We start from the raw sequence: 25,877 nt of genomic DNA on the forward strand, positions 1-25,877 counted from the left end.
TACGTAATGAGACTAACCCAAAACAAATTCCAGTGACTAAGAAATACATATATATAAACAGCTAGATACATGTCCTACATTCACTAAAGGTAGGCCTCGTGCAGTCTCGCTCCCCTCCTCCAGACGGAGCCATAAGCAAGTTTGTCACAACAAATTCTGTATTGCTTTTGCAACCCTGATGACAGTGAGCTTCTTATGCGAGATCATAAACCAATAGGCAACTGGTGGTTGGTAAAGTTCAAGAAAGCCAAACTCTCCGTTCGATAGTGTTGGATAATGTTTTCAACTTGTTAACTATGCGTTGTAACTAACTACCTTTTTTAATTCTGGTTACGTGTAGCTTTAGACAATGATACTAACTAAATGATGGTAAGATTCTTGTTGAGTAAACTACAAACGTTTATGCAATCACAATACAAAGTACTGCATGCAGCAAATTTCTGGCTATCAATCCCTGTTCCATGTAAATATTTTATAGAATATTTGTCATGATTGAGATCAGCTCTCGCTCTGATAAAGTTATAGTTTGTGATCGAAAAACCCTAAATTCCCAAAATCTTTCCTCCCAGCAGAATTTCATCGCGACTAATCAGTTTTTCTGGAAAAAAAAAAAAAAAAAAAGAGGACCCGCTTTTGAATAAAATGGCATTGTTTGATATAGAAGGCTGGTCGGTACCATCTGCAGTTGCTGAAGAATCATTATCCGGATCCAAAAGGAAACGCAAAGACAAGGTCTCCCAGCAGCAGCAAAACAAGTCTCGAACTCGCAACAACGACCGGTCTGAAAAAAGATACAGAAATGATGAATTACATGATGACGGAAAAAAAAATAATTACAAGTCATTTAATAATAACAATAATAATCAAGCAGTATCAGAACAGAATATTGATTCTGAATCAGTGAAGAAAGTCAGTAGTGAGGAACTGCAGCAATTGTTTGAATCGCAGTTTAAGGGACCTGTTGGCAATATTACAACCAAGAGTTCCGTCGTACCTGCAGCTCAACCACCTAAGGATGTCAAGCAAAATTCTTTGGTGAAGCAAAAACTTGATGTAGGAAGCGGCAAGGATCAGTTAGCCCGAAAACATCAAAAAAAACGGGATCATGAACCTACAATCAAGTCAATAACGCCAACCTCGACGACTGACATTTCAAAGCCTGCCGTAAAACTTACCGCGTTGCAACAAAAAATGAAAAATAAGCTATCAGGTTCTAGATTCCGATGGATTAATGAAAAGTTGTATACGATTTCTTCTGAAGAAGCGAAAAATTTAATCGTGAAGCAACCTGAATTATACCAAGAATATCATGAAGGGTTTAGGCAGCAGATCCAGTCCTGGCCTGAAAATCCGGTTGATTACTTTGTGGATAGAATAAAGTCATCAGCCAAAGTGCCAATGCCTCCGCCAAGAGGATTGCCCAAGGATAGATCGGGCACGACAATTATTGCCGATATGGGTTGTGGAGACGCAGAGCTGTCTCGACAAGTCGCAAGCAAATATGCCAATGCCAATGTTGTTGGTGCCAAAAACAACAGCAAGAAAAGCTTTGGCAGGAACAGTTCGAACATTGTGGTTCATAGTTTTGATCTAGCCAAGTCAAATGAACGCGTGACCGTGGCTGATGTTAAGCACGTACCATTGGAAGATAACAGTGTTCATATTGTGATTTTTTGTCTTTCTTTAATGGGTACAAATTTTCTTGATTTTATCAAAGAAGCTCATCGTATTCTTAAGCCTAGGTATGTTTAAACTACTGAAAATTTTATTGTTTGTTTTTAACGATTTTATAGAGGTCAATTATGGATATCTGAAATTAAGTCTAGATTCTCGGATACTGAAGGTGAAGAATTCGTTGAAGCAATCAAAAAATTTGGATTTATTCATAAGGATACAGACATTTCGAATTTGATGTTTGCCCGGTTCGATTTTTATAAACCTTTTGAAGACAAAACCGACTCGAGCAATCAAAACGACTCATCAGCACCATCGGGTTGGAACAAGAAACAAAAAAAGAAATTCATTGAAAAGGAGGACGACGACAAACCAAAAACGCCAATTTTGAAGCCATGTATATATAAAAAAAGATAAATCTAAATTTGATTTTCCACATGTTTTTTTTTTTTTTTTTTTATCTCCCTTTTTCCTTTTAAAATTTTACTATATTTGACATGTCATTTTGAATTTGTAGTATCAACCCATGGGCTACCACCTTTCAGGTGCATCACCTGGCCTTCTCTCGATTCGTTTAATTTCATAGTCTTTCTTGGCCACTGATTCCAAAAACTTATAGTTTCGATCCTGCGTTGAAACAAATTAATATAAAAAATTTCATGAACGTTTTTGTTTAGTTTTAATAGGGAATCAACAATAAACTTACGTAGTATTCTTCTCTTGTTTCTCTTCCTTGTCTAAACCTTAGATCTCGTTCCAGCTCGCCATCTGTCACCTTGTCATAAATTAGACACAACCATTGAACGCACAACATCAAAAAAAAAAATAAAACTATCTTACTTGGTGAACTTTTGAATCATACACTTTATATCTAATTTCTGTGAGTTCTTGTAAGTAGTAAGAACCAACGACAATTAGAACCATAAACGGTGCTCCATAAAAAATGAACGGTTGCTTTCGGACCAGGTTTTTGTAAAACTTGGCAAGCTTGTTATAATTTTTAGTCAATATTTTTTCAAATTCTGACCTTTTGTCCTCTTCAAATATTATTTTTCTGTGCTTGTTAACTTTAGAGGTCTCAGTTGAATCCGGTTGTGCAGTCTTATTATCAGGATTTTTTGCATTGTCATGATGAAGCGGCGGTGGTACAGGTGGTGGATTGGACCTCACGCTGTTTAGTCGTCGTAGAGACAATAATACCTGTCTCGATGGCACATGCCTGATACACTGTCGTAGTAACATTGTTTACCTCAAGGATTCGTGCAGAGACTTTAAGGAACTAAACAATGTGTGTGGTCCTTTAAATTGATTCGCGTTTTTAAAGTTGAAACGAACGCATAAGCCAGGCCATTTCAAAAATGAATTTCTATATAATTATACACCCCATAAAAAAAAAACCGCACATGTCATTTTGCAAAAAAAAAAAATAGCCTTTAAATATGCTCAATATGGACAGTATACAAAATATCTAATTTTCCTCAAAACTCTCCAGCAATCACTTCCTTCGCCATCTGAAGCTGCTCATCGGTTTGAACAACAAGAATCTTAATCTTGGCATTATCCTTTGAAATAATGACTGCCTTTTCACTGCTTTTTGAAACACTAGTATTCAATTTAGTATCCAATGCAAGCCCAAGGCAACCAACATTTTCAATCACAGCTTCACGAAGTCCGGCACCTTTTTCACCGATACCACCAGCAAATACTAATGCATCGACCTGTCCTTTCAAGGCAACAAAATATGATCCAACAAAAGATGACACACGATCAACAAAAATATCGAACGCAAGCTTTGCATCGTGATCGCCTTGTTGCGCACGCTGCGTAATCAAGCCAAAATCTGTGGTACCCGTAATCGCTGACCAACCGGAATGACGATTTAGAATATCTTCCGCAACCGTTAAATGAACGTCACGTGTAGATGAGGTTAACAAGTTTGAAGAATCCGCAACGTAGTGGAAGATCAGTGAAGGATCGATACTTCCAGAACGAGTGGCACCAGGCAAGCCTTCAAGCGGAGTAAGACCCATTGACGTATTGATCGACTTGCCTTTCTTAATCGCACAAGCCGACGCGCCCGAGCCAAGATGCAACGCAATGATGTTAAGATCGGTCACGTCCCTTCCCAAGAAGGCAGCGGTTTCAGATGTGATATAGGCATAGGATAAGCCATGGAACCCATATTTGCGAATCTTGTTTCTTCTTTGAGTCTCAATATCCATCGGATACGTATAAACGTGCTCAGGAATAGTGGTGTGAAAAGACGAATCAAAGAAAGCAATGTTTTTTGTGTGCTTTAGTGTGGTGATGCAAGAATGAACAATATCCAAAGCTCGTTGGTTGTGCAGCGGTGCCAGGTCAGAAAGAATATCAAGCTCATCGTACACGTTCTTGGTAATAACCAGCGGCTTGGGATTTGCACCACCGTGAACGATTCGGTGACAGGTCACCCCGATGTCATCAACCGACTTGAGAACTCGGCGCTCACCCGCTCGAGATTCAAGGTGATCGAGAAAAAGCTTAAACGCGGCATCATGATCCGGACAGTCAACTTGTTGGTCTTGGATTGACTCGATTACCGTGCCATCACTGCTAAATGATTTATAGTCAATGGATTGCCTCTCGGCGGTCAACCCTGATACCGCACCGATAACCAGCAGCCGCGGATGGTGCTCTCTTGAATAAATGGAAAACTTCACTGAGGATGATCCAGCATTAAGACAGAGAATTGCAGGCATGATTTTTATACTCCGAAAGGCGTAGTTGCAAACATGACCGAGATCAGCAAGACACCGTTGCCCGGTGTTGATATAATCGACAACCGCAGCTCGGATCGGCCCACTCTTACTTAGTGCGGCGCCCAGCGGCGTGCTCACGTCATTGATCAATCACCATCATCTTGCTGTAGAATTTGTTTTACACGTATTAATCATTTAGTCCATGTTCTAACAAGAGATTCAAGTATTAAGCTTAACGAGTGCGGTGAATCGTTTGCGCTGTCGATGAAGCCGTACACCATATGTCGAGCGACTGTTATATCGTACATGTATGCGACCTCCAATTTTGCTCTGAACTATATAGCTACTATATATTCAATGTATACAATAATTTTCTTTTTCCTAATAAAACATCCTATTTGCACTCAATTTTTTGAAGTTTTTCATAATGATTTTTGCTATTTCTTTAAATCCGTAATTGCAGTTACTAGTGACACAACGGTACAAACATAATTGGTGCTTGCAAGTACCTTGGCCAAATAGATATAGTAACTTGAAAATATCGCATGAAAATTATATTGCTTATGTTATTTATTGTTTTGTTTATTAATAGAATTTTCAAGATTATTGCCAAAAGTTAATAACCGGTCAAAATCGAGTAACTATCAAGACTTTTATTTTTGCGAAGCTTATTGAGCTTGGACCTACTTTAATTTTTTTTTTTTTTTTTTTTGCTTTTACAATATGCCCAAATTTCACATTAACACTTTTCAAGACGTATTCTGTTAATATTTTAATTCAAATTGGAATCCAAAGTTAAATTTCAGATTTACAGTTATGTATTAAATATGGTCTTAGTTCTAACATGGAATTGTTTATGTAGGTAAAATAATGTGACATCATCCTGACAAACTGCAGTACTGCATCACTATATAAAAATTCTTAAATCCCAAGTTGGCCCACAGTCCACACAACATGCTATTCATGGTCCGATCCAGCTTCGTGGTCAATAGGAAGTAGAAAATACTTTTGATTCTTCCTTTCCTGGATCGTTGATTGGTAACGCCATCTTGATTTACCATTCAGGTTATGAACCTCGTATTCGTATAGTAAGTTGCCATTACGATAAGATACGAATAAACCTTTACGATTTACAAATAGTTAACTATACGAATAAAGAAATTTATTCGTAATTATTTGTATAGTCAGCACGTGACTTTACATTTGTAATAGGGTACGAGACCTTTTCCATTCTGATATTGAGAGAGTTGTGTATTTAACATCAAGCACACTACGTTAATCTTGATAGACAAATGCCCAGTAGTGACTTGATCAATCTTGACAGAGCATTTTATATCTAGACTTGCTTGTAAAGATATGCATATGAAAAACCAACCCGTTTGTAGAAAAACCCGAGCAGAAACACGACTGTTCAATAAAATAAAGAGAGATTTATCTTTATGTTGATCCTGTCGTAATAAAAAAATATTTAAATCTGCTTATTTTTGCTATTGTACTCTTTATATTTTTTATATTTTGATATGTTGTTGGTGGCATTTTCGTATATTTGATCTGTTACAGGGCTTGATTGAAGTTGCTTATTTTGGATAACGGTTGCAATGGAATAGGGCTTGGGCTTATTAGGGCTATTTGATTTGTGCCCTACTTTGTTTTGTAGCCAACCCTAGCTCCACCGGCAAATTAAAAACAATCAAAATTTTCTTCTTCAATTTTTTTTTTTGTTCGTGCTTTCGCTTCTCTTTTTACATTCGGTATTTTAAAAATACAGACGTTGTGCAAAAGGTAAGCATCATGTTTTTTTTTTTTAACTGAACGTGAGGAATCGGCAATGGCTTTCTATGGTGATGATTTTTTTTCTTCTTTCCGTGTCCGATCCGACTATGACGATGATTTCATTATTGAATTCAAGCTTCTTTCGCAGGAAGCTATTATTACTTGCCAGTAACCTTGTCTGATCATTTTGGTGCTTTTTGCACTTGCTATTTGTCATTTCTTTTGGTTCAATTTATTGACGGTTTAACTGATTGCTAACAGTGGATATAGGTAGGCTTGATTAATTTTTATTTGAAATCCTGTCTGCTTTGCTGTTAAATTATAAACGGTGTGTTCTTATTTAATTGTCTCGGTTATAATTTCAACTTGATGCTTTTATGATGAAAACTCCCTTGTACATTCGCAGTTTCCTCGGTAGCTTGCCGCTTTAAGAACCCATCTTATGGCATGACTGTGACCGCTTATTGTCCTTCCTGGGATGTCTGATTTATGTTGCATTTACAAGTAGTCTTTGCGAGAGACTTTTTGTTTTGATGGATTAACATGCTAATTAATTGTTAGGATTGAATATTTTATGTTTTTCCTGGAATAAATAAATTTTTTTTAAAATCAAATTGAAAATTTTATACGTAAATCTAAACTAATGTAGTGCCCAGAAATGTAACGTATGGTGGAGTAATGCAAAATTGTATTTTTATCTCAAGGCGTTTGTATACATGGTCGATAAATTTGATTCAATGGACGCGTACGACGAAATCGAATCCTGTGTGAAGGAGGGTCCACCTACAGCCAATTTTAACACTGGGATAAGTCCGAAATGGCAGATAATTTAGAGAAAGAAAAAGAGATTCCACAGACTCCTACAGAATATTTCTCAGGTGCCAGAAAACTTATTGAATCAGCCAAGAAACTTTTCAACGTTTCATACACCGATCCGACAGCCCAATTCGCATTTAAGCCAGGTGCTGACAGCAAGCACTCATTCGACGACGTGTTTATCGGATTAGAATATCACGTTACAAAACTTGCATTGGTTAGTTTTTCAGATTCGATCGCAAAAGATGCTGCTGGCCGGGGGGACAACGACAAGGCCGTGGCTCAAAGCCTGTTTGTAATCAGCACGAACTTGTTTCTGCTATGTCCACTCTTTTTTAACGCTCAAAAACGAGATGGCAATTTGGGATATGAAGCCATTACGACAGATCGACGGTCAAAATACTTGGCATTGGTGACTTCCATCGCCCGGTTCTTTGATGAAGTCGTGCAAAGCCCGGAATTGAAAATCGGTGAGGAATTAAAAGAAAAATTTTCCGTGAACTCAATAGGCATCGAAAGTACGCCTGAACATCAGATAAATGAAGACGAGTCATCAAAATTTAAGTATCTCATGACAGGATCCGTGGTGGCACAGATCAGAGAACTAAAAATAATTGAGGAACAACTGGCAGGACCACGAAGAGGAGATTATATTTTAATTAAGTTTAGAAAACAAGCAAACTCTGGGAAAGAAATGATTGAAGATGCATGCACGGATTTAAAAGATTTTGTTGATAATCCGGATGATGAGTTTGACATGTTTGGCGACGACAGTGATGATGAAGATGAAGATGAAAAAGATGATGAAGATTCGAATGAAGGATATAAACAAGAAGACGAGGAAAATGCTGCATTTAAAGCTGAATTATTAAAAAGATCAACAAGGTGGCTACCAAAACTAAATTTTATTCGGCTTCTTTATGTGTCTATTCTCAAACGTCGACTGGTTAATGAAGTTTACAATTCACTGATAGCAACCGGCCAAGAGAGCAAGTTTGCAGAAATGACAAACAGAACGATAGACGATAGTTTAATCGAACACATTGATCTTTTGGTTGCCGGAGTTTTAAATAGAGAGGATGATATTGAAAAATTAGATGAATATTATCACACGGTGGAAGAATCCGCAGTCAAGGTCGTTGATGCCGTCATTGCAGCAAATGATGATCAATATTCACCATGGTTTAAGACTTGGAGAGAAAAGTTTTTGGAAAAATGAGAACATAAAAAATGTGTATATATCTAAGGTCAATTTTTTTTTAAGTGATTCGCAATTTTTACAGTAGCCATTTTTGTTATATCAGGCGGGGCCCAGTATTTACGAACATGATTGTGAAACAATTTATTCCAGCCTAAAGTAAAAATCCATTAACTTATGATATTATTATTATTATTATGATACCCAAACATTTCTATTCATTAAAGACTTCATATGTACGACAACAACACCAAAAAAACAAAAAAAAATATATCCTATAATTATGAAATAAAGGTCCAAATCACAAACATATTAATTTAAAGGAAAAAAGCTATACTATAGGAATCCGAATTTATAAATGGATATATGCACAATACGTATCCAATATCAAATAGAGATGCCACATTGAAAAAAAAAAATATTAATGCGTGCCTGGACTAGTAGAGGAACTTGTTGATTCATGTTCTTGCAAGCCCTGGTTTGGAATATTGTCGTTTTCCGTATGATCTTGATCTTGCTCGTGTTGTTGCTGCCTCTGTTGTTGTGCATGGAAAATGCGCCTCCGCATTTCAACAAACCTTCTCCATGTCGTTTGCTCTCCGGTTTGTTCACCTTGACTTTGTTCCCGTCTTCCTCTTCTGGCTTCTTGTCGTAATATATCCTCTTCCCGTAACCGTTCTAGCGCAATCCGTCGTTCTTCCCGCGGCAGTAATTGAGCGTTCCATGTATCCAAAATTCGGTTAAGTCGGAAACTTAATGCAGATTCTTCTACATGTTGAGGTATTATAGTCGGATCATGCGAACGATGACTTGCTTCAGCTGAACCAGGAGGCGTATCAGGGATTGCTTCACCAATTTGCAGGTTTAAATCTACTCTGCAAAGAGGGCATTGAGAGGATGTGGTGAGAAGCCATGGGTCGACACAAGCAGCATGGAAGCCATGATGGCATGGAAGAAGACGTAATTCTTGGCCAGGCTGGAACGATTCAAAGCAGATCGGGCAAGATTCCATAGGGAACATTTGTGTTGATGGAAATGGTCCGTGATTATCATTTGTCTCTGTGATTGTTTCCGCAGTTTCCACAGTTCCTGCCGCCATCAGTTCTTTAGAATCGATAGATGATGAATCTTGATCTGTTGAAACTGTAACCTGGCGAGATACTTCTTCGCCGTTAGGATCGAGCCCTATTTGACTGCCTTTATTGTGACGACCGCCAATAGAAGCAGATGGCATAGCAGAAGGAAAACCGGGTCGAGAATCTGCTCGCAGCTGTGGAACTTTAACGAGAGGAATTGAATCCAGAACTGCCTTTGCCAGGCCTCGTGCTCGATTAGTTCTTTGAGTCGAGCCATCGGCTGAGGTCGTCATCTGATATCGTTCTGGATGGCGGTGTGCTCTAATAGCTCCAAGGATAATAATTAATAAGAAAAATCCAGATATCAGGCCGGTAACAGAGTAAAGAACAATCATTGCCATAGCCGAACTTGAACCACCACTAGATGGAGATGCAGCATTAGCATTAGCACTAGCAGTAGAGGAAGATGTCGGCGTAGATGTGTGATGGTCAAAAAATTCAGTGGTCGTTACTACACCTGGCGTTTGTGAAGCCGCAGTGCCTATAGTCGAAGTTGCGATAAAACCTGGCGTTCCAGTCGCAGTTTCTACCGAGTCAAATATATTTGTCTGATTCACCAGCACCGATGCATTAAGACCTGATTGATCATTGTGTAATGTTGACAATATCTGACGACCAACATAACTTGAAAGTGTGGAGAAAACGGCACCAATGTCACCATTATAAAGCCTGTAAGAGTGAGTAAAATTACAAGTTTGCGCAGTTATTGAAAAAAGTAAGATGCAGGCAGGATTGAAGTTTGCAGCTTGAATGACTGCAACAGACGCGGATAAAGAGTTATCGCATGAAATATAAGCAATCGAATCGCTGTCTAAAAGAACGCTTGAATTTGCAACAAACTCAACCAACTTTCCTTGATAGGTAACATTCTAAGTGGGAAAATTGTAAGTTAATCATAATTATGAAAATTTAGAAAAAAAAAAAAAAAAGGCGAAGTAACACATACTGCTTCATCTGTACGTGAGGCCTCCACTGTCAGAGGATTAATGTACGCGGTGTACGCCATGTACGAATTTGCCGTCTGGCCTTGAATTTGAATTTTATATGCATTGGTGAATTCGGAAGTCGCGTTCGATGACCCAATAGTGAGAGTCGATGATGACGAAGAGTCATCAGGTAAATATCCACTTTCCCCACTGTTGGTTCTGGAAAATAATAATGGATGAGACAGGGCAACGTAGGGGAAAATGAAAGCGAGTAGGAAGCCGAGATACATGGCTTCGATGACTGGTGTGAAAAGATGAAATAAAAAAGTTGCAAAGATCACTTAATATATACTAAAGCTTTAAGCTTCTGTAGCTCTGATCAGTGTTGACAGGATTGATTTTGGAGGCGCCTTGAAGCCGCCGATTCCAACACCCCCCCTGTGTAGTGGACGAAAAAGAGATAAGTTATAATCAACCACACGAAACTGATTCTGATTTGGAAAAAAAAAAGTTGCAGGTGTTATCTGACTTTATGGAACATCGACACGAACAGATACAAGTATCGATTAAAGAAAAGCAACTTGCCTGTTCTACTCAGTTCACAGTGTAGCTCAAATTTTAGTAGCGGTGAGTTGACTGGTTGGGAGGTTTTAACTGATAAATATAAATAGTTAATGCTAAATTCGTTTATGCAAAAACTTTTATTTAAGCAGCAAGCACATGCGTCTCGGAATTTTATGATTTTTAATTACGCTGGAACATGTACTATACACAGTGATTTACTAAATATATGTAGTTATACGCTTCGTAAATTTTTTTCTTTGTTTTCTACTAACTGCTTCTTCACCTTCAACTACGCGTAGGCAATTAAATTGTAAACTGTCCAGGGCGCGAAGATTTTGAAAGCTTACTTGTCTTTATATATAGAATTTAGTAAAGATTGTTATACTCTGCATATAATAAATTGCACAGTAAGCATCTTTGTTACAAAGACCTGGACTCTTCAATATAATATTGTTCATGTTTCGACGGAGTGCGCTGCTCCTGCGACCTCTACGAACATGCTTTTCATCAATCCGCAGTTCTAACTTTTCCTCACTCACGCCGACAATTAATGAACTTTTCACCAAAATTCAAACCGGCAAGTTGCAAGATGGTCAAGAAGTGACAGTTCACGCATGGGTGCGAAGCGTGCGCAAGCAGAAACGAATTGCGTTTGCACAAGTTCTTGATGGCTCTTCGGAGCGATTGCTCCAGCTTGTGTTTCTCGACGTTGGCATCGCGGCCGACCTGGCTCCTGGAATGTCTGTCAAAGTCAATGGTGTTCTTCAAGCCACGAAACATCCTACAGAACCCTGGGAGGTCCGAGCTGAGAGTGTTGCTGTGGTAGGATCTGTTCCGGCTGAAGAGCCTTATCCGATTCAAAAGAAATTCATGACACAAGAACATCTTCGCCGAGATCTTCCTGCAATCCGGTTCCGAACAAATGCGGTGGCCACAAACATGCGATTGCGTTCCAAAACTACGTCTGCCGTGTCGAGATTTTTTGAAGATAATGGGTTTTTCCAAGTACACCCGCCCATTGTGACATCATCGGACTGTGAAGGTGCCGGTGAGGTATTCACGGTTGTGTCAGAGGCCAGTAGTATGCCTTTTTTTGGTAGCAAGGCTTACTTGACAGTTTCTACTCAATTACACCTTGAAGCGTTAGTAATGGGGTTGGCAAGGGTGTGGACACTGACACCAGCATTTCGGGCTGAAAAATCAATGACAAGCAGGCATCTAAGTGAATTTTGGATGCTTGAGGCCGAAATTGGGTTTGCTGACTCACTTGATCAAATAATGAGTATAGTGGAGCAATTAATCCGGTCAATCGCCACAGAACTGAAAGAAAAAGGAGAATTGGATAAAATTGTTACTCTCAAGAGAGCTCAGGAAAAACAGAAGGAGACAACGGGTGAGGGAGAAGACGCCAGTGAGGTAGTTACGGCAGATCGAGTGTTGGCCCGATGGGATTCTCTTATCGGGAAAGAAGCAGAATGGATCAGGCTTTCATATAAAGATGCTATTGGGATTTTAAAAGAGGCCGAAGCAAGTGGAATTGCTACGTTTGATGTTCCAGTGGATGAAAATGAAGGTCTGGCATCCGAACATGAGAAATGGCTTGCTGGGACACACGTGAAAGGGCCCGTGTTTGTGACTCAATATCCAAAGTCTTTAAAACCATTTTACATGCTTCCTTCCCCGCTGCCGTCATCCACCGTGGAATGTTTTGACTTGTTAGTTCCTGATATGGGAGAACTTGTCGGAGGAAGTCTGCGTGAACACGATATTGATAGGTTACGGTCAGTAATTCAAGAAAGTGGCATTGATCTGGACAGCATAGAGTGGTATTTGCAGCTCAGAAAATGGGGCAGTGTTCCTCACGGCGGATTTGGACTCGGATTTGAGCGGTTGATTTGTTATCTCGGTGGTGTGTACAATATCCGAGAGGCAATTGCATTCCCTCGGTGGGTTGAGCGTTGTGCTTGCTGAGCTTCAAACGCGCACGAAGCAGCCGGAACATATAGATAGAGGGCAAAATAACTTGGCATGTATTATAAACTGTACATAGTTAATCAAATAATAAATAATGCTCATGACAATAAAAAAGCCTCGGTTAGGGTACAAACGCTAGCGTTGAAAAATTTATGACATAAGCGTTGAAAGATAATTATCAACTCATTTCCAGGAATCAATTTAAACCCAGTGACGGGGACGACGATACGGCAACAAAATACAGGCTCAGAAACGAATGGTTATAAGATAATAAAAAAAATTGTTCTAGGTAGATAATGACAGCGACTTCAGAGCCTAATGTCGATCGACCGTTGTCGTTTGCGGACTCCATTCGGAACACCATTCGCAGGTTGTCAATAGACTTTAGCAACACAAGTCCGACTCGTCAGAGTCATGATCACCATCACTTACCTCATCACCACCACGATTTCCATGATTTAGGTGCTGACGATATATATGATAATGCTATTGATGATGATAATGGCGGCGACGATGACGACGAAAACGAAGTTTTTGGGCGAGGAGTTAAGCATGCTGCAACGGAGCCGGTGAAGTCATCGAGTCCGTATATATCGCGTTCAGTCAACTCAAGTACAGCATCACTGTATGTGCCACCGCCATTGACAGCACTGTCATTGGATGGGTACAGTGAGCGTACAAGGTCGCGATTATTGTCATCGTCATTGGCGGAAGAGATTCGTCATCTGCTTCCGCTGCGATTGCAACTGCACGATACATGGCGACTGGTGTATTCACTTGAGCAACATGGAGTCTCATTGCAGACGTTATACACAAAGAGTGTTCCGCCACGGGTAGCGTCGCGACCCGGATATGTGATTGTGGTCGAAGATAGCTTGGGTGGGATTTTTGGCGCTTATCTGAACGAGTATCCGCATCCAACCAAGAACGGCCGGTATTACGGCAACGGCGAATGTTTCCTTTGGAAGAGCAAGGTGATTAACCGAACGCCTACGCCGAATCAATCTTCACTGGATGTAAACGAGTCGAGCACGCAGTCAGATGCAGCTTCAACTCGAAGTATCAACATTCAGTTTAAGGCATTTCCATATACGGGAATTAACGACTACATGATTTTATGCGAGCCTGGATTTATTTCTGTTGGCGGCGGGTAAGTTTGGAATGGATGAGGTTTTGTTTGCTTGATGTTGATGTTGATGCTGATTTTTAAATTAGAGACGGAAAGTTTGGACTCTATTTCGATGACCGGTTTGACAAGGGTGTGTCGAACAGCTGCCCGGCGTTTGGAAACGAGCCTCTGAGTGATGCCGGTCAAAAGTTTCAGATTGTGGGAGTGGAAGTATGGCGGATCTCGAATGCATAGGTTCATATGTAATTGGGGCGACAATGTACATGACGGGAATATTTGAACGCAACTCAGCTTTCTGTGTTTACAATTAATTTTTATTTTCATTTGTTTTTCTTTTGATATATTTTTTATTTGGAGGTGTTATACTTTGCAATTACGAGATTTTTGGTACCCATAATAATCTAGAAGAAATGCACCGCCACAGATGAGGCTGACAATGTCAGGGACGCGCGGTTTGGGTGACGTCATGGGCCCATCATCGTTCTATCATGTCGCCGCACCACTCAGGGCTTACGGTTATTTATATTCTGGTTACAGCCCCCACAGGCGTAAAAATAGATAAAAAACCAATTACCATGAAGTTTTGGCCGTTTAGTGAAAAAAAAATACACGAGGCAAGTTATGATGCGCTTGTGCAACTATCAGAGAAGGCGCCCGTGCCGGTGCCTATTCCCATACCAAAACCGGGCTCGAGTATCATGAGCAAGCTTGTGAGCCCCATGCTCTTACTCATTGGCTTTGGTCTTGCCCTCTGGGTTGTTTTCTTTATTCTTCGGGTTGTCAAAGGAATTTCAGTTTCGTTTGTGCAAACTTTAGGCAAGAAGAACGTCAACTTGTCGCGCCAGGGGCTTAATATTAAGATGACGGCTGTTCCTCAGCAAGACTATATTGACGCTTGCCAGCGGAGGATATACTCAGCTTGGATGAATTCTTCAGCGCCAGGGTTCAAATCAAGATATTGGGGTCTTCGCAACGAAAAACCACAGAGACATCGTGAACGGCTGAGAAGGCGATTTAAAAGGTGGAGAGAAGGCGGCTATGCCAGCTCCTCGTCCAGCACGAGCTCGTCCACTGACACGGAAGGCGACGACGAGTAAGACACCTTGAAAACAGTATGCAGCAACTTTCAGTAATGATATTATCTATGACAGCAATTGAGAAAACATTGTTTTTAATTGCATTTTTTTCATGTACAATTATGTAGAATGAATATAAATTTGACAGGGTTGAAGTCAAAACGAAATAAAGTAACGTTCTGGAGCTTATCTTCAGCAATTCTGGATTTGTCAGCACGAAGTTTTGGTTGTAGTGTTTTACGCTGGGCTTTTGTACGATATTCCCCACAACAAGTTATTTCCATCTGATGATCGCGTCACGAGGAGGTTTTGAATGCAGGTTATTTTATGGATTGCTAAACTTGAAGTTCGAACAATTATCACTTTTTTTTTGTTTTCCTGTAACCATCCACCGCTCTCTTTTAACAGCAAATTTTCTTTGTCAATTTTATTTCTGGGTTTGTGTTTACGGGGTGTTTATTTATTTTTTTTCTCTTCATTTTTACTGCAACTTAACGAAAGTCAATCAATAACCGCCGACGTCCAGAAACCGTTTTGATGCGAGCTGGTGCGATTTTCTTATAAAGTCTGCTTACCTCGTTTTTCATCAATTAGATTGTGTGGTTTTATTTGAATAACTCTGAAATTCAATCATGCAAGAACCTGCAGCTCTTGGCAGAATAACCGACGCCCTTCTCGCTGTTCATGATCCTAGAATATCAAATGACTCCAGACGACAAGCTCAAGAAGTATGATCCAAAATATTTCAAGTTAGTTTTAGCATTCTTATGACTTGTTTTTTTTTATTTAGTTTTTGGATACTACTAAGGCTGAAACAGACGCGCCTTACTGGGGTTATTGTCTTGCAAATGTTGATCAGCTTCGACCGGATCAAGTTCGGCACTTCGGCCTCTCTTTATTAGAGCACTCCATCAAGCAAAATTACTCATCATCTTATGACAACCCTCGCAAGCTTGCTATTCGAACCTGGATTTGTGAACTTGCATCTAAAATTCGTACGTCCGATCCTCATTTTATCAAGGAAAAATTAGCCGGGCTCTGGGTCGAAGTGGCCAAACGCGCATGGGGACCCGGACCAGACGAATGGGTTGACATGGACGAAAATCTCGTTAGATTATGGAATCTGAATCCAGCAACCAGGCAGTTATCACTGGCCATTTTCAGAACATTATTTGAAGACGTATTTATGCTCGACGATCCAATTGCCGGTAAGCGCGCAAACATCCTATCGGCTCAATGCATCGAAATTCTCACGGAGGAATCGGTTTTAATCAATGCTTATGACTCTCGTAGTAAAGATGTTACTGTTTTAAGGTGCGGTTCTGAAGGTTGGCTTGTTCGATGGTCACGCCTTCTCGGCGAATGTTTAAATCGGGGTGTCCAAGATGCAGAAACAGAATCATTTGCAGTTAGAGCACTTCAATGCCTGAAAACGTGTCTTCTTTGGGTACTTCCTAGTGCTATTCGCGGTGCAGATTTACTTGCCAGGATCAGTGAAGCACTCAACGTTCCAAATATTAAAGTTAAAACCCTTGCTACGGATTGTCTTCATGTGCTGTTTACCAGATCGTTTCCAAATGATGCAGATTTCAACTCAGTTATAGGTGTGGTTTTTTTATCACCAGGAATTGCCACACTAGCTGGAGTATACCAATCGATCCAGCTTGATCTCGACGAGTTTGACGAGAGTTCTTACGTTTTGTTAAAAAAGCTTGCAGAAATGATTGTGGGGTTGGGAGATTATTTGACTTTGGCACCTGACTCTAAAAGTCGATTGCCTGCAGAAATTGACTTCGAAGGCTATTTACAACTTGTTTTGGCTACAACCAGGCATGAGAGCTTGATAGTGTCTGGCTTATCGTTACAATTTTGGTGCACGGTACTGAGAACTGAACATTTGGCTAACCGACCAGAAGTTTCAGCTTTATTACCTGGCTTGTTTGAGCTAGCTGCTGATCGCATTATACGATATGAAACCGTTGAACAAAGAACTACAACAAAGAGATTTTTGGAAATTGATTTTGACTCAGTGCCAGAGACTCATTTATTTTTGGGAAATTACAGAAGATTTATAGATGATATTGCTAGACTCATAGTTTGCCGAATTCCAATAGATACTTTGATGTGGCTTGACGGTCGACTAGACAAGTTTTTTTCCTCATGGCATGGATGGCATTCAAGAATACGTATGTTACACTGCTAATTATTTTTGGCTTAGATACTAAAGTATACAGCATCGGCACAAGTTCAGAAAGATCCATTTTTTGTAGTTGCATATGCTCAGTTTTCAATTGTTGACTCCGCATTACGAGGCATTAGTCGATGGAAGCAGTGGTATCAAGAACCAAACAAGGAGGAAATGGTGCAGAATTTAAATCCAATAATTGAGCGATTTTGCGAGCGTATGATATCCATGGATGTTACGGATCCAGTATTGCTTCGCAAGCAAGTTCAAACTCTGGTGCAGTTCGCACCGTTAATGAAGCACGTTCAAGGTACCATGTTCAAGGTTCTAGAAAAAGTTATTAACGCGTGCATGTTCGAATACCCTGAAGATGCGACAGACGAAGACCGGGAAATTATTCGTGACTTGCGAAATAATTGTGACACGGAGCTAAACCGATTAGCCTATTTAATGCCTGAGTCATTAATGAATATATACGATCAATTGGAAGAGATTATACAACAGATCATTTCTACTGGCCGCCTGTCAGATCATGAAGTGGTTAGTTTTTACTCGTTCTTGCTTGTGGTTTCACAGAGATCGAATTCTCCGAACAAGGCTGAATGTTTTGCTAAAATTGTTGACCCAATTTTGCGATCTTGGGAGGATGAGGTGACAGTTAAGGGACTTCTTGACTTGGAATGGTTTATGGGTCGAGTTGGAATTGGTGAAATTGCAGATTACTTTCGTTCCCGCAGTGTGAATGCTGAGACAGATCTTCTTTCGGCACAAATGGACGATGCAGGACGAGCATTAAAAGAAAATTTGAAGAATCGCTGGTCTGCTTTATTTCCAATTAGAGCAACTCGCATATTTATTCAGTATACCATTGAAAAGTTAGATCATTCAAGCCAAGATTATCTTGATCTTTTGGCACTGTGGAAGCCAAGGGTTCAACCGATCTTGCCACATATTCTGCATCTGATTTCTCAAATTCAAGCATATCATAATCCTCATAATTGGACAGCGTTGCCACCAGAAGTTCAATCGTTTGTTAAAGCTTCTTGTGCGGAACGCTTTTGGCATGTGGGTATTTCGCTTCAAAGCCGTGACGAATTTGTTGAGGAAAACGTGAAAGCTGCTCAAACGCTTCGTGATTTTGCTGATTCACTTGGGCATATGCTTAGATATACCCGAGAGTATGCGTTTCTCACAATAGGTTCCATCACTCAACTTGAACAAACAATGTACGAAATTCCAGAAGTGGGTGTAACTTTGTGGCGAGCAGTTGCAGGTGAGGCGAAAGGTATTTCATTGCATGCTTGGAAGCATCTTGTTGCACTTGTTGTCCGCCCCGCTGTTAGAAACTGCCCAATTGAGTTTAGAGAACGATTCATACCTGAATTTTTGAACGTTGCATTGCCATATCTTGATATGATGCTGCTAGAGAATTGGGATTCACTCACTAGACGTGGCCTAACGGGCAAGACTGAAGAGAATGAAGAGCTGTCTGAAGAAATGATGGAAGAGTACTTATTACGTCAACTGACTACCGTTGTTGATCGATTCCTGATCGATCTCATTGGCCCAGTTGGTGTATCAGCTGACAAGAAGCTTCAGCCAAAGTCTAGAACCGATATGCGCACAATTGTCCTCACAAATCCGGAGCTTCTTAGGCATTTCTTAACTATTTGCACTCACATTTTTACGGTGAAGGATACGCGGTGTAGCTACTCATGTGCCTTGATGATTCGACAAATCTTGCAATATGTTCTAAATCAAAACGACGAGATTGATGACTTTTTATGCGACGTGATAATTCCTTCATGCTTTCGACTTCTTGCGGATCCATATTTTAGTGATGTGGCTGGAGAGGCATCATATATTCTTACAATTATCTATACCGTTCTTCGTGGCAAATACGATCGCCCATTTAGAACTATTCTTCGGATATTACCAAGCGTGTCGACTTCCGACATTGTTCTTCTAGAGCGTGAACTGGCAGCTGTAAAGACCCTGAGACAACAACGAGGCGTGATGCTTGAATTTTTGACCGTGTTCAATGCAGTATGCGAAGGTCCCGAAGGAGAAGTTGCGAGGCGAATCGCGCGAGTGCGAAGAGACAAGGAACGACAAGAGAAATGGACTATTTCCAAAAAAAAAGCTGAACAAGAAGCCGCTGTCGATAATGTACTTGATAGTGGTGATTTGGTTGATTTGTTTAATCAGTAAAGTTATTTATTGTATATTATTTTTTTGAAGATCTAGATGTTTTTATATCCGTTCTCGATTCAAAAAAAAAAAAAAAAGTTGGATGTCATTGGTTGGTTTAAGGAAGCACAGTTACAGTTATTATATTCTTAATGTACATAATTTCTTATTTTCATATAAATGCTTTGTAAATTTATTTCCCCAAGCCGAGAATTCGGTCCATTTCTGATTGTTTATTAGACTCTTGCTGGTTGATCAGAATCTGATCGAGTTCAAGCTTGCGTCGTGCAAATTCTTCCGTCTCTGCTTCACGCAACACGTCTAATTTTCTTTTTTTTGGCTTTGGTTTAAATGCTTTTTTGCGCAGCTGAAACATTACATCATGTAGTGAACGATCTGGAAACAAAATTTCAACGTATAACCTGGTTGTGTCGCGTTCAGATTTTTTGGTCGTGGAACTTGATAACGCTTTTGATAAAACTTCCAATGTTGCAAGATCGCCTATGGTCCATTCCTTATTGACTTCAACTTTCTTGCGGGTTTTACCTCCGCCCTTGCGTTGCATATTCTCAGCTTTTGATTGTTCATTGTTGATCTGATTGCGCGTGATCTCAACACGTTTGGTAGTGACTGTCTTAAGTAGCTCACCAGGCGTAAATCGGGTTAATGAAGATGTGTTGAAAAGATTTATATCAAACTTTGAATTTTGCATCTCGTGTCATCGTTTTGAATCGATCATTTCAGTGCAAATATATGTGCATGTTCAGACAATTGTTGCTTGTTTCCATGTGTCGGGTTGTAATACGATTTGTTACCCGGCTATCACTAATTCCATTTTAACTTCTGAGTCAAATAGAAATAAATTGCGGTGCTAGCGAAGGCAATCAATGATTTCGCTGCATGAGATACACGTTTAGACAAAAATCTAACCGTTAAAATCAAAGTGTTAAGCCGATCATTCTTCTTAATCATGATTGACAGTTTTTAAGAAAGAGAATAGTATGAGTAACGACGCGTTGCCCTCCACAAATGTAACTAGGTCACCATGGCAATCAAAGACATTTCGGCAGTCACTTTCACTCCATCTCGACCGCGCGGTTACCGCGATGACAATCTCTCCGTGCGGACGAGATGTTGTACTTGCGTCTAGAAACGGGCTTTACGTTGTGGATCTTGATGATCCTTACTCACCGCCTCGTTTTTTGCGACACAGTACGTCGTGGGAAGTAGCTGACGTGCAGTGGTCACCGCACGCAGCAAAACACACCTGGGTTATCTCGACTTCGAACCAAAAAGCCATGGTTTGGAACATGGCGTTGCCAACGCGCAATGCGATTGAGCATGTGCTTCACGCGCATACGAGAGCAATTACGGACATCAACTTTCATGCCCATGATCCGGAGCGCTTGGCTACTTGCGCGGTGGATTCTTTTGTGCACTGTTGGGACATGCGACAACCGCAGAAACCTGTGCAGAGCTTTTGTGACTGGCGAGCTGGTGCAACGCAAGTTAAATGGAACAGACAAGATCCTCATGTTGTAGCGTCAAGTCATGACCGGTTTGTTCGAATATGGGATGACAGAATGGGTGCAAGGCCGCTACGCTCAATTCAGGCACACGATACAAAGATATATGGCGTGGACTTTAACAGGCTTCGCAAAACTCAGCTTATTACTTGCTCTCTGGACAAGACGGTCAAGTTTTGGGATTATAGTAATGAAAAGGACGAGCCTGTCCGGATAATCGACACAGGATTCCCGGTTTGGAGAGCCAGGCACACGCCGTTTGGAGATGGATGCTTGATTACGCCACAGCGAGGTGGACAAAATGGATTGTATTTAATTAAAAACCAAAGCGATGAAGCACATGAGAAAATGAATCCGGAACATGAGTTCTTGGGTCATACTGAGCCTGTAAAGGAGTTTTTATGGAGAATGCGAGGTGGTGAGACTGGAATTGATAATAGAGAGTTCCAGCTTGTGACTTGGTCTAAAGACAACGACTTGCGACTATGGGCAGTTGATGATAAAATATTAGACCGGGTTGGCCATGTCAAGAACCAGAAGATCAAATTCAGATTAACTAGGAAAGGTACACCGTACAAAAGTTTTATCAAAGAACCCGAGGATGATGATGATAGCTCTAATATTCTTGTTTCTCCAAATTTAACCATGTCATTGGATAGACCGGATATATCTTCAACAGTATCAAATGGTACCGCAACTTTCCCGGCCAGGCATCCACAACGATTTATGACGAGGAGAGGTAGAGGTGCGGAAAAGATTTCGCCTATTAATTGGCTTTCTGGTGTCAAGATTGGCAGATCAGCATTTGCCAGGCCGGACGATTCAACCGCATTTTCAGAAAGAGAAACAGCGCCTGTAAACCTGGGCGAGGAAGTCAGCATTGTGGGCAATAAATTTCCCAAAGTTGAATTTGAAAAGATTTCAGTCAGTGATGGCCATATAGTTGTCTTGCTAAATGGCCCCTGGGGGGTTGATCACACTATTGTTTTTATCCGACTTGAGGCCAAATTCCCGTCAGGATATCCTCGCCGGTCAACGCCAATCATAACAATTGAACAAAGTAAGGATATTTCGGCTGGTGATCTCGATCAAATCACTGCTCAAGTGCAAAATATAGCAGTCAAATTCACAAATGTTGGGCGCTATTGCTTGGAACCGTGCCTTAGGTTTATAATGGGAGAAAAAGTTGTGCTTGATGACCTCGAATTGGATGACACGATCCCGAATGGAGTTTATGACCTGTTGCCTGGTCTCGAAGTTGATGATGGTGAATCATCTAGTGACGACGAAATTATTATGTCGCCGCCAAAATAAACTTGTGTATATTGTATCTAGTGCTGTATATTTTAAAAAAAAAATTGTTTAGGTTTTAAGAGGAAGGTTTGTTTTTAAGGATAGAAATTGGAATTTGGTTTGATGGCTTGTTTTTGATTGTTTGTATATATATAATAAAATAATTGACCAATTGTTTATATTCTTATTTCGTTTTCTGGTGCCGAATTAATTGGCGTTGGCTCGAGCTTCGGACGAACCGATAGATTTCACCCTAACCGCATGTGTCTACGAATAGACGCGTTCAGTGCTCGTTATCTGAACCGATTATTTGGTGTGAAAGCGTTGAAAGCACTTTCTTTGTGTTCTTCCCACAAAAGTAATACTTAATCAATTAGTGGTGCCAGTTTAGATCAATTTTGATTGGTGGTTTGGTTTACTGGTTTAGCATTTTTGACGTTTTTTTTGGGTAATTCTCTGCTTAAGGGAGGGTCTCTTTTTTTTTTTTTTTTTTTTTTAGACATGTCGACGCCTGCAGAATCGCATCCGTTAGAACGGTCGGACACTGCGTCTGAAGACCAATTATCAGATGCACCTGGTTCACCAATTATTACTGATTTTTTAGATACAAATCAGAACGGAATTGGCGAAGGCGAAACGTCGGCTGCGATTGACCCTCTTGAATATGACGAAGAAGGCGGCGACGAATCCGACTCGCTGCTGCATCCGCAACCTCGCCGAGCTCGAGGCCGGGGCTTGTTTCAAAATTCAATCTTAACCGGTCAACAACAACGTGCGCCGTCACCAACATATTCGGATGATTCGGAAGATTCTGCTACCGAGGCAGACCTTTTGTTGCCTTCGCCGTCATCAGCATCATCATTAAAGTCATATTTCAAACGACGGTGGGGAAGTCTTCTCACCAGGTTTTTGGCGTACACTCTTTTTGGAATCGGATTCATTTTAGCCTTTAAATTGGTGTTCTTGCCACGTACCACGTTGCGAAGGGACTTATCTCGATTGAGACATTACCAGGTTTCACTAACAGACCTTGAGCGCCAGTTATTTGACATTCCGGACGAATCCAGTATTAGAGACTGGAGTAATTATTATACGTCTGGTCCTCATCTGGCTGGCAAAAACATTTCACAAGCCTTATGGACCGACTCCAAGTTTACAGAGTATGGGTTTAAATCGGAAATAGTGTCATACCCAGTGTACTTGAATTACCCTGTTGATCATAATCTTGTTCTTCTTGGAGTTAACGGCACAGTAAGATATGTGGCGCCGTTGGTTGAGGATGTTTTGCCAGAAGATCCAACGACAGGACATCCAGAGTCAATTCCTACGTTCCACGGATATTCAGCCAATGGAAACGTTACTGGGCCATATGTTTATGTGAATTACGGTCGACAGGAAGATTACAACACTTTAGAATATTGGGGGATAAGCCTTGAAGGAAAAATTGTGATTGCCAGGTATGGCGGATTGTTCCGTGGGCTGATCGTGAAAGGAGCTCAAGAACGTGGCGCGATTGGGGTCTTGATTTATTCAGATCCAGGTGACGATGGCAAATTTACCGAAGCGAATCATTACAAGGCTTACCCTGATGGACCTGCCAGACACCCGTCTTCAGTACAACGTGGTAGTGTGGAGTTTTTGTCACTGGGCCCTGGAGATCCCACCACGCCAGGGTATGCGAGTAAACCTGGCGTTCCTAGGGAAGACCCTCAGAAGTTTCTTCCTTCTATTCCAAGCATTCCAATTTCTTATAGAGTAAGCCTGTTTGTTTTAAATTTTAATAATGTAAAAAGAAAAAAAAAAAATCTAACAACGGTTAGGATGTATTGCCGATACTCGAAGAATTAAACGGTATGGGTTTGAACCCTAACGATCTTGGAGAAAGTTGGCGCGGCGGACTTCGAAGTTTTGATTATTCGGTAGGTCCAAGTACAATGGATCTAAACCTTCATAACGAGCAAGAGTATAAGATCACACCTTTATGGAACGTTATCGCCAGATTGGACGGCATCATTCGCGACGAGGTGATCATTCTCGGTAATCATCGTGATGCTTGGATTGTTGGTGGTGCTGGTGATCCGAACAGTGGTAGCGCGGTGCTGATTGAACTTGCTAAGGCGTTTGGTGAATTGAAGAAAAAAGGATGGAAGCCATTAAGGACTATTATTCTTGCGTCTTGGGATGGTGAAGAATATGGTCTTATAGGATCGACAGAGTGGGGGGAAGAATTGGCAAAATATCTCGGTGCGAATACGCTTACGTATTTGAACGTTGATGTTGCAGTGGCTGGAACAAAATTTGGTGCTGCAGCATCTCCGTTGTTGAATGAGGTGTTGGTAGACGTGCTCAAGAGAGTTGCGCATCCTAAGGGCGGATTTGTTTATGATCACTGGGTCAACGAAACTGGCGGCCATATATCCACACTTGGTTCGGGAAGTGATTATACAGTATTTCAAGATCACTTGGGAATTCCATCGGTTGATATTGGGTTTTCTGGTGGAGAAGATGCACCTGTGTATCAATATCATTCAAATTACGATTCGTTTCATTGGATGGATAAATTTGGAGATCCAACATGGGCCTATCATGCGACGATGGTCAAGATTTGGGGATTATTAACACTGCAACTCAGTGAATATGAAATCGTCAAGTTTAATATTAAAGATTACGCGGTTGAATTGTCAAATTATGTTGACCGAATAAGGCAAAAGATTGATGACGTGGCTCGCGAGTATGTTGGCACAAGTATTTCACAGTCTGATGGTCATTATGAATGTCCTGAAGTTTCAGGCACGGTCATTCGTGAATGTCAATTTATGGATTATTCCAAAGTTGATGTGAAAGATTTTGATGACGACCTTGGCTACAAACTTGGCTGGTGGTATGTTGCTGCATCACTCAAGGCTACCGGAAAGGCGGCAGACGAGTTACTGGATGCGGCAACAAGGTTTGAAGAGAAATCGAAGTTTTTGAAGCAGGAATATATTCGAGACTACCCTTGGTTTAAGAGCTACAAGAAAATGCGATTATATTTCCAGATTCAGGCGATTAATGATCAGTACCAGCAATTCGAGCGAAAGTTGTTGCATGACGGCGGCCTGGACGGGCGCGAGTGGTTCAAGCATGTCGTCTATGCTCCGGGCATATGGACAGGATATGCCGGGGCCGTGCTTCCCGGCATTGACGAAGCCATTGATAATCGAAACATCACAAACACAAAACGATGGCTTGATATCGTAGCCGAACGGCTTGTGGATGCGACCACGTTGCTCACTCAGTATTGAGCATAGTAGTTAAGCCTTTTTTTTTCGTATTGGTTTGTATTATATCATTGAAAGTCGGTATAAAAATAAATAATTTATTCAAAGTTATGAATTACAATATACAGTAGAGTACTACGAAAAAAAAAAAAAAAAAAAAAAAAAAAACTGTGAGAGTTGAAATACTACCACACTTCGACGACATTAAAGCCCCATCAGATCCGATGACGAAGCTGGCCCTGAGAACTCTGCTTTCGATAAGTGGATTCAAAAAAATATGAGTTGTCACTGTGGCTTTATAAACCCCATTTGCCATCGATTCATTGAACCCATGGTGACGGTAAGGATTTTTTTGCTGTGCCAAAAAAAAAAAAAAACACTCTTGCAACTGCGCATGGAAAAAAAATTTCCAATTTTAC

General features: G+C 40.6%; 11 protein-coding genes across 11 annotated transcripts; 8 read left to right on the top strand and 3 right to left on the bottom strand.

The window, feature by feature from the left end:
- Positions 1 to 93: 93 nt before the first annotated feature.
- V1514DRAFT_325383 (methyltransferase-domain-containing protein) lies at positions 94 to 2,181 on the top strand. The gene is made up of 3 exons (XM_066926611.1): positions 94 to 524; positions 625 to 1,742; positions 1,794 to 2,181. Exons 1-3 carry the CDS (start codon positions 489 to 491, stop codon positions 2,089 to 2,091), a joined length of 1,452 nt encoding a protein of 483 aa, XP_066785313.1. The 5' UTR covers positions 94 to 488; the 3' UTR covers positions 2,092 to 2,181.
- On the bottom strand, positions 1,766 to 3,034 carry V1514DRAFT_169543 (cytochrome c oxidase assembly protein COX16-domain-containing protein). Its single transcript, XM_066924557.1, has 3 exons — positions 2,515 to 3,034; positions 2,381 to 2,449; positions 1,766 to 2,301 (listed from the first exon to the last, which is right to left on the bottom strand). The coding sequence occupies exons 1-3, from the start codon at positions 2,914 to 2,916 to the stop codon at positions 2,206 to 2,208; spliced, it is 567 nt and encodes a 188-aa protein (XP_066785314.1). The 5' UTR covers positions 2,917 to 3,034; the 3' UTR covers positions 1,766 to 2,205.
- V1514DRAFT_169723 (Acetokinase family-domain-containing protein) lies at positions 3,035 to 4,645 on the bottom strand. Its single transcript, XM_066924558.1, has one exon. The coding sequence runs from the start codon at positions 4,410 to 4,412 to the stop codon at positions 3,153 to 3,155; it is 1,260 nt and encodes a 419-aa protein (XP_066785315.1). The 5' UTR covers positions 4,413 to 4,645; the 3' UTR covers positions 3,035 to 3,152.
- Positions 4,646 to 6,844: 2,199 nt separating this feature from the next.
- V1514DRAFT_325392 (uncharacterized protein) lies at positions 6,845 to 8,337 on the top strand. The gene has a single exon (XM_066926612.1). The coding sequence runs from the start codon at positions 7,003 to 7,005 to the stop codon at positions 8,218 to 8,220; it is 1,218 nt and encodes a 405-aa protein (XP_066785316.1). The 5' UTR covers positions 6,845 to 7,002; the 3' UTR covers positions 8,221 to 8,337.
- An 83-nt stretch (positions 8,338 to 8,420) lies between these two features.
- On the bottom strand, positions 8,421 to 10,963 carry V1514DRAFT_169777 (uncharacterized protein). The gene is made up of 2 exons (XM_066924559.1): positions 10,282 to 10,963; positions 8,421 to 10,204 (listed from the first exon to the last, which is right to left on the bottom strand). The coding sequence occupies exons 1-2, from the start codon at positions 10,549 to 10,551 to the stop codon at positions 8,621 to 8,623; spliced, it is 1,854 nt and encodes a 617-aa protein (XP_066785317.1). The 5' UTR covers positions 10,552 to 10,963; the 3' UTR covers positions 8,421 to 8,620.
- Positions 10,956 to 12,904, top strand: V1514DRAFT_325395 (uncharacterized protein). The gene is made up of 2 exons (XM_066926613.1): positions 10,956 to 11,049; positions 11,109 to 12,904. Exon 2 carries the CDS (start codon positions 11,282 to 11,284, stop codon positions 12,794 to 12,796), a length of 1,515 nt encoding a protein of 504 aa, XP_066785318.1. The 5' UTR covers positions 10,956 to 11,049; positions 11,109 to 11,281; the 3' UTR covers positions 12,797 to 12,904.
- A 213-nt stretch (positions 12,905 to 13,117) lies between these two features.
- On the top strand, positions 13,118 to 14,162 carry V1514DRAFT_346141 (TLD-domain-containing protein; the record flags this gene model as incomplete). The annotated part of the gene is made up of 4 exons (XM_066929255.1): positions 13,118 to 13,169; positions 13,346 to 13,773; positions 13,837 to 13,949; positions 14,015 to 14,162. The coding sequence occupies 4 exons, from the start codon at positions 13,118 to 13,120 to the stop codon at positions 14,160 to 14,162; spliced, it is 741 nt and encodes a 246-aa protein (XP_066785319.1).
- Positions 13,950 to 15,175, top strand: V1514DRAFT_325398 (uncharacterized protein). Its single transcript, XM_066926614.1, has one exon. It carries the CDS (start codon positions 14,417 to 14,419, stop codon positions 15,023 to 15,025), a length of 609 nt encoding a protein of 202 aa, XP_066785320.1. The 5' UTR covers positions 13,950 to 14,416; the 3' UTR covers positions 15,026 to 15,175.
- Positions 15,176 to 15,224: 49 nt separating this feature from the next.
- Positions 15,225 to 19,560, top strand: V1514DRAFT_325401 (armadillo-type protein). Its single transcript, XM_066926615.1, has 3 exons — positions 15,225 to 15,732; positions 15,795 to 17,190; positions 17,239 to 19,560. Exons 1-3 carry the CDS (start codon positions 15,637 to 15,639, stop codon positions 19,398 to 19,400), a joined length of 3,654 nt encoding a protein of 1,217 aa, XP_066785321.1. The 5' UTR covers positions 15,225 to 15,636; the 3' UTR covers positions 19,401 to 19,560.
- A 697-nt stretch (positions 19,561 to 20,257) lies between these two features.
- On the top strand, positions 20,258 to 22,375 carry V1514DRAFT_325404 (WD40-repeat-containing domain protein). Its single transcript, XM_066926616.1, has one exon. It carries the CDS (start codon positions 20,381 to 20,383, stop codon positions 22,217 to 22,219), a length of 1,839 nt encoding a protein of 612 aa, XP_066785322.1. The 5' UTR covers positions 20,258 to 20,380; the 3' UTR covers positions 22,220 to 22,375.
- A 158-nt stretch (positions 22,376 to 22,533) lies between these two features.
- On the top strand, positions 22,534 to 25,566 carry V1514DRAFT_361819 (uncharacterized protein). The gene is made up of 2 exons (XM_066929721.1): positions 22,534 to 23,953; positions 24,019 to 25,566. Exons 1-2 carry the CDS (start codon positions 22,700 to 22,702, stop codon positions 25,480 to 25,482), a joined length of 2,718 nt encoding a protein of 905 aa, XP_066785323.1. The 5' UTR covers positions 22,534 to 22,699; the 3' UTR covers positions 25,483 to 25,566.
- Positions 25,567 to 25,877: the final 311 nt, after the last annotated feature.

Source organism: Lipomyces japonicus (genome assembly GCF_038497905.1).
Source record: "Lipomyces japonicus strain CBS 7319 unplaced genomic scaffold V1514scaffold_5, whole genome shotgun sequence".
NCBI lineage: Eukaryota > Fungi > Ascomycota > Lipomycetes > Lipomycetales > Lipomycetaceae > Lipomyces > Lipomyces japonicus.

Coding starts and splice junctions, on each gene's coding strand:
- V1514DRAFT_325383 (XM_066926611.1), top strand. CDS start 489: ATGATTGAGATCAGCTCTCGCTCTGATAAAGTTATA. Junction 525..624: donor CTCGCTCTGATAAAGTTATA/GTTTGTGATCGA, acceptor AAAAAAAAAGAG/GACCCGCTTTTGAATAAAAT. Junction 1,743..1,793: donor CATCGTATTCTTAAGCCTAG/GTATGTTTAAAC, acceptor ACGATTTTATAG/AGGTCAATTATGGATATCTG.
- V1514DRAFT_169543 (XM_066924557.1), bottom strand. CDS start 2,916: ATGTTACTACGACAGTGTATCAGGCATGTGCCATCGAGACAGGTATTA. Junction 2,450..2,514: donor ATGATTCAAAAGTTCACCAA/GTAAGATAGTTT, acceptor ATTTATGACAAG/GTGACAGATGGCGAGCTGGA. Junction 2,302..2,380: donor AAACAAGAGAAGAATACTAC/GTAAGTTTATTG, acceptor GTTTCAACGCAG/GATCGAAACTATAAGTTTTT.
- V1514DRAFT_169723 (XM_066924558.1), bottom strand. CDS start 4,412: ATGCCTGCAATTCTCTGTCTTAATGCTGGATCATCCTCAGTGAAGTTT.
- V1514DRAFT_325392 (XM_066926612.1), top strand. CDS start 7,003: ATGGCAGATAATTTAGAGAAAGAAAAAGAGATTCCACAGACTCCTACA.
- V1514DRAFT_169777 (XM_066924559.1), bottom strand. CDS start 10,551: ATGTATCTCGGCTTCCTACTCGCTTTCATTTTCCCCTACGTTGCCCTG. Junction 10,205..10,281: donor CCTCACGTACAGATGAAGCA/GTATGTGTTACT, acceptor TTTCCCACTTAG/AATGTTACCTATCAAGGAAA.
- V1514DRAFT_325395 (XM_066926613.1), top strand. CDS start 11,282: ATGTTTCGACGGAGTGCGCTGCTCCTGCGACCTCTACGAACATGCTTT.
- V1514DRAFT_325398 (XM_066926614.1), top strand. CDS start 14,417: ATGTCGCCGCACCACTCAGGGCTTACGGTTATTTATATTCTGGTTACA.
- V1514DRAFT_325401 (XM_066926615.1), top strand. CDS start 15,637: ATGCAAGAACCTGCAGCTCTTGGCAGAATAACCGACGCCCTTCTCGCT. Junction 15,733..15,794: donor CCAGACGACAAGCTCAAGAA/GTATGATCCAAA, acceptor TTTTTTATTTAG/TTTTTGGATACTACTAAGGC. Junction 17,191..17,238: donor TGGATGGCATTCAAGAATAC/GTATGTTACACT, acceptor TAAAGTATACAG/CATCGGCACAAGTTCAGAAA.
- V1514DRAFT_325404 (XM_066926616.1), top strand. CDS start 20,381: ATGAGTAACGACGCGTTGCCCTCCACAAATGTAACTAGGTCACCATGG.
- V1514DRAFT_361819 (XM_066929721.1), top strand. CDS start 22,700: ATGTCGACGCCTGCAGAATCGCATCCGTTAGAACGGTCGGACACTGCG. Junction 23,954..24,018: donor GCATTCCAATTTCTTATAGA/GTAAGCCTGTTT, acceptor AACAACGGTTAG/GATGTATTGCCGATACTCGA.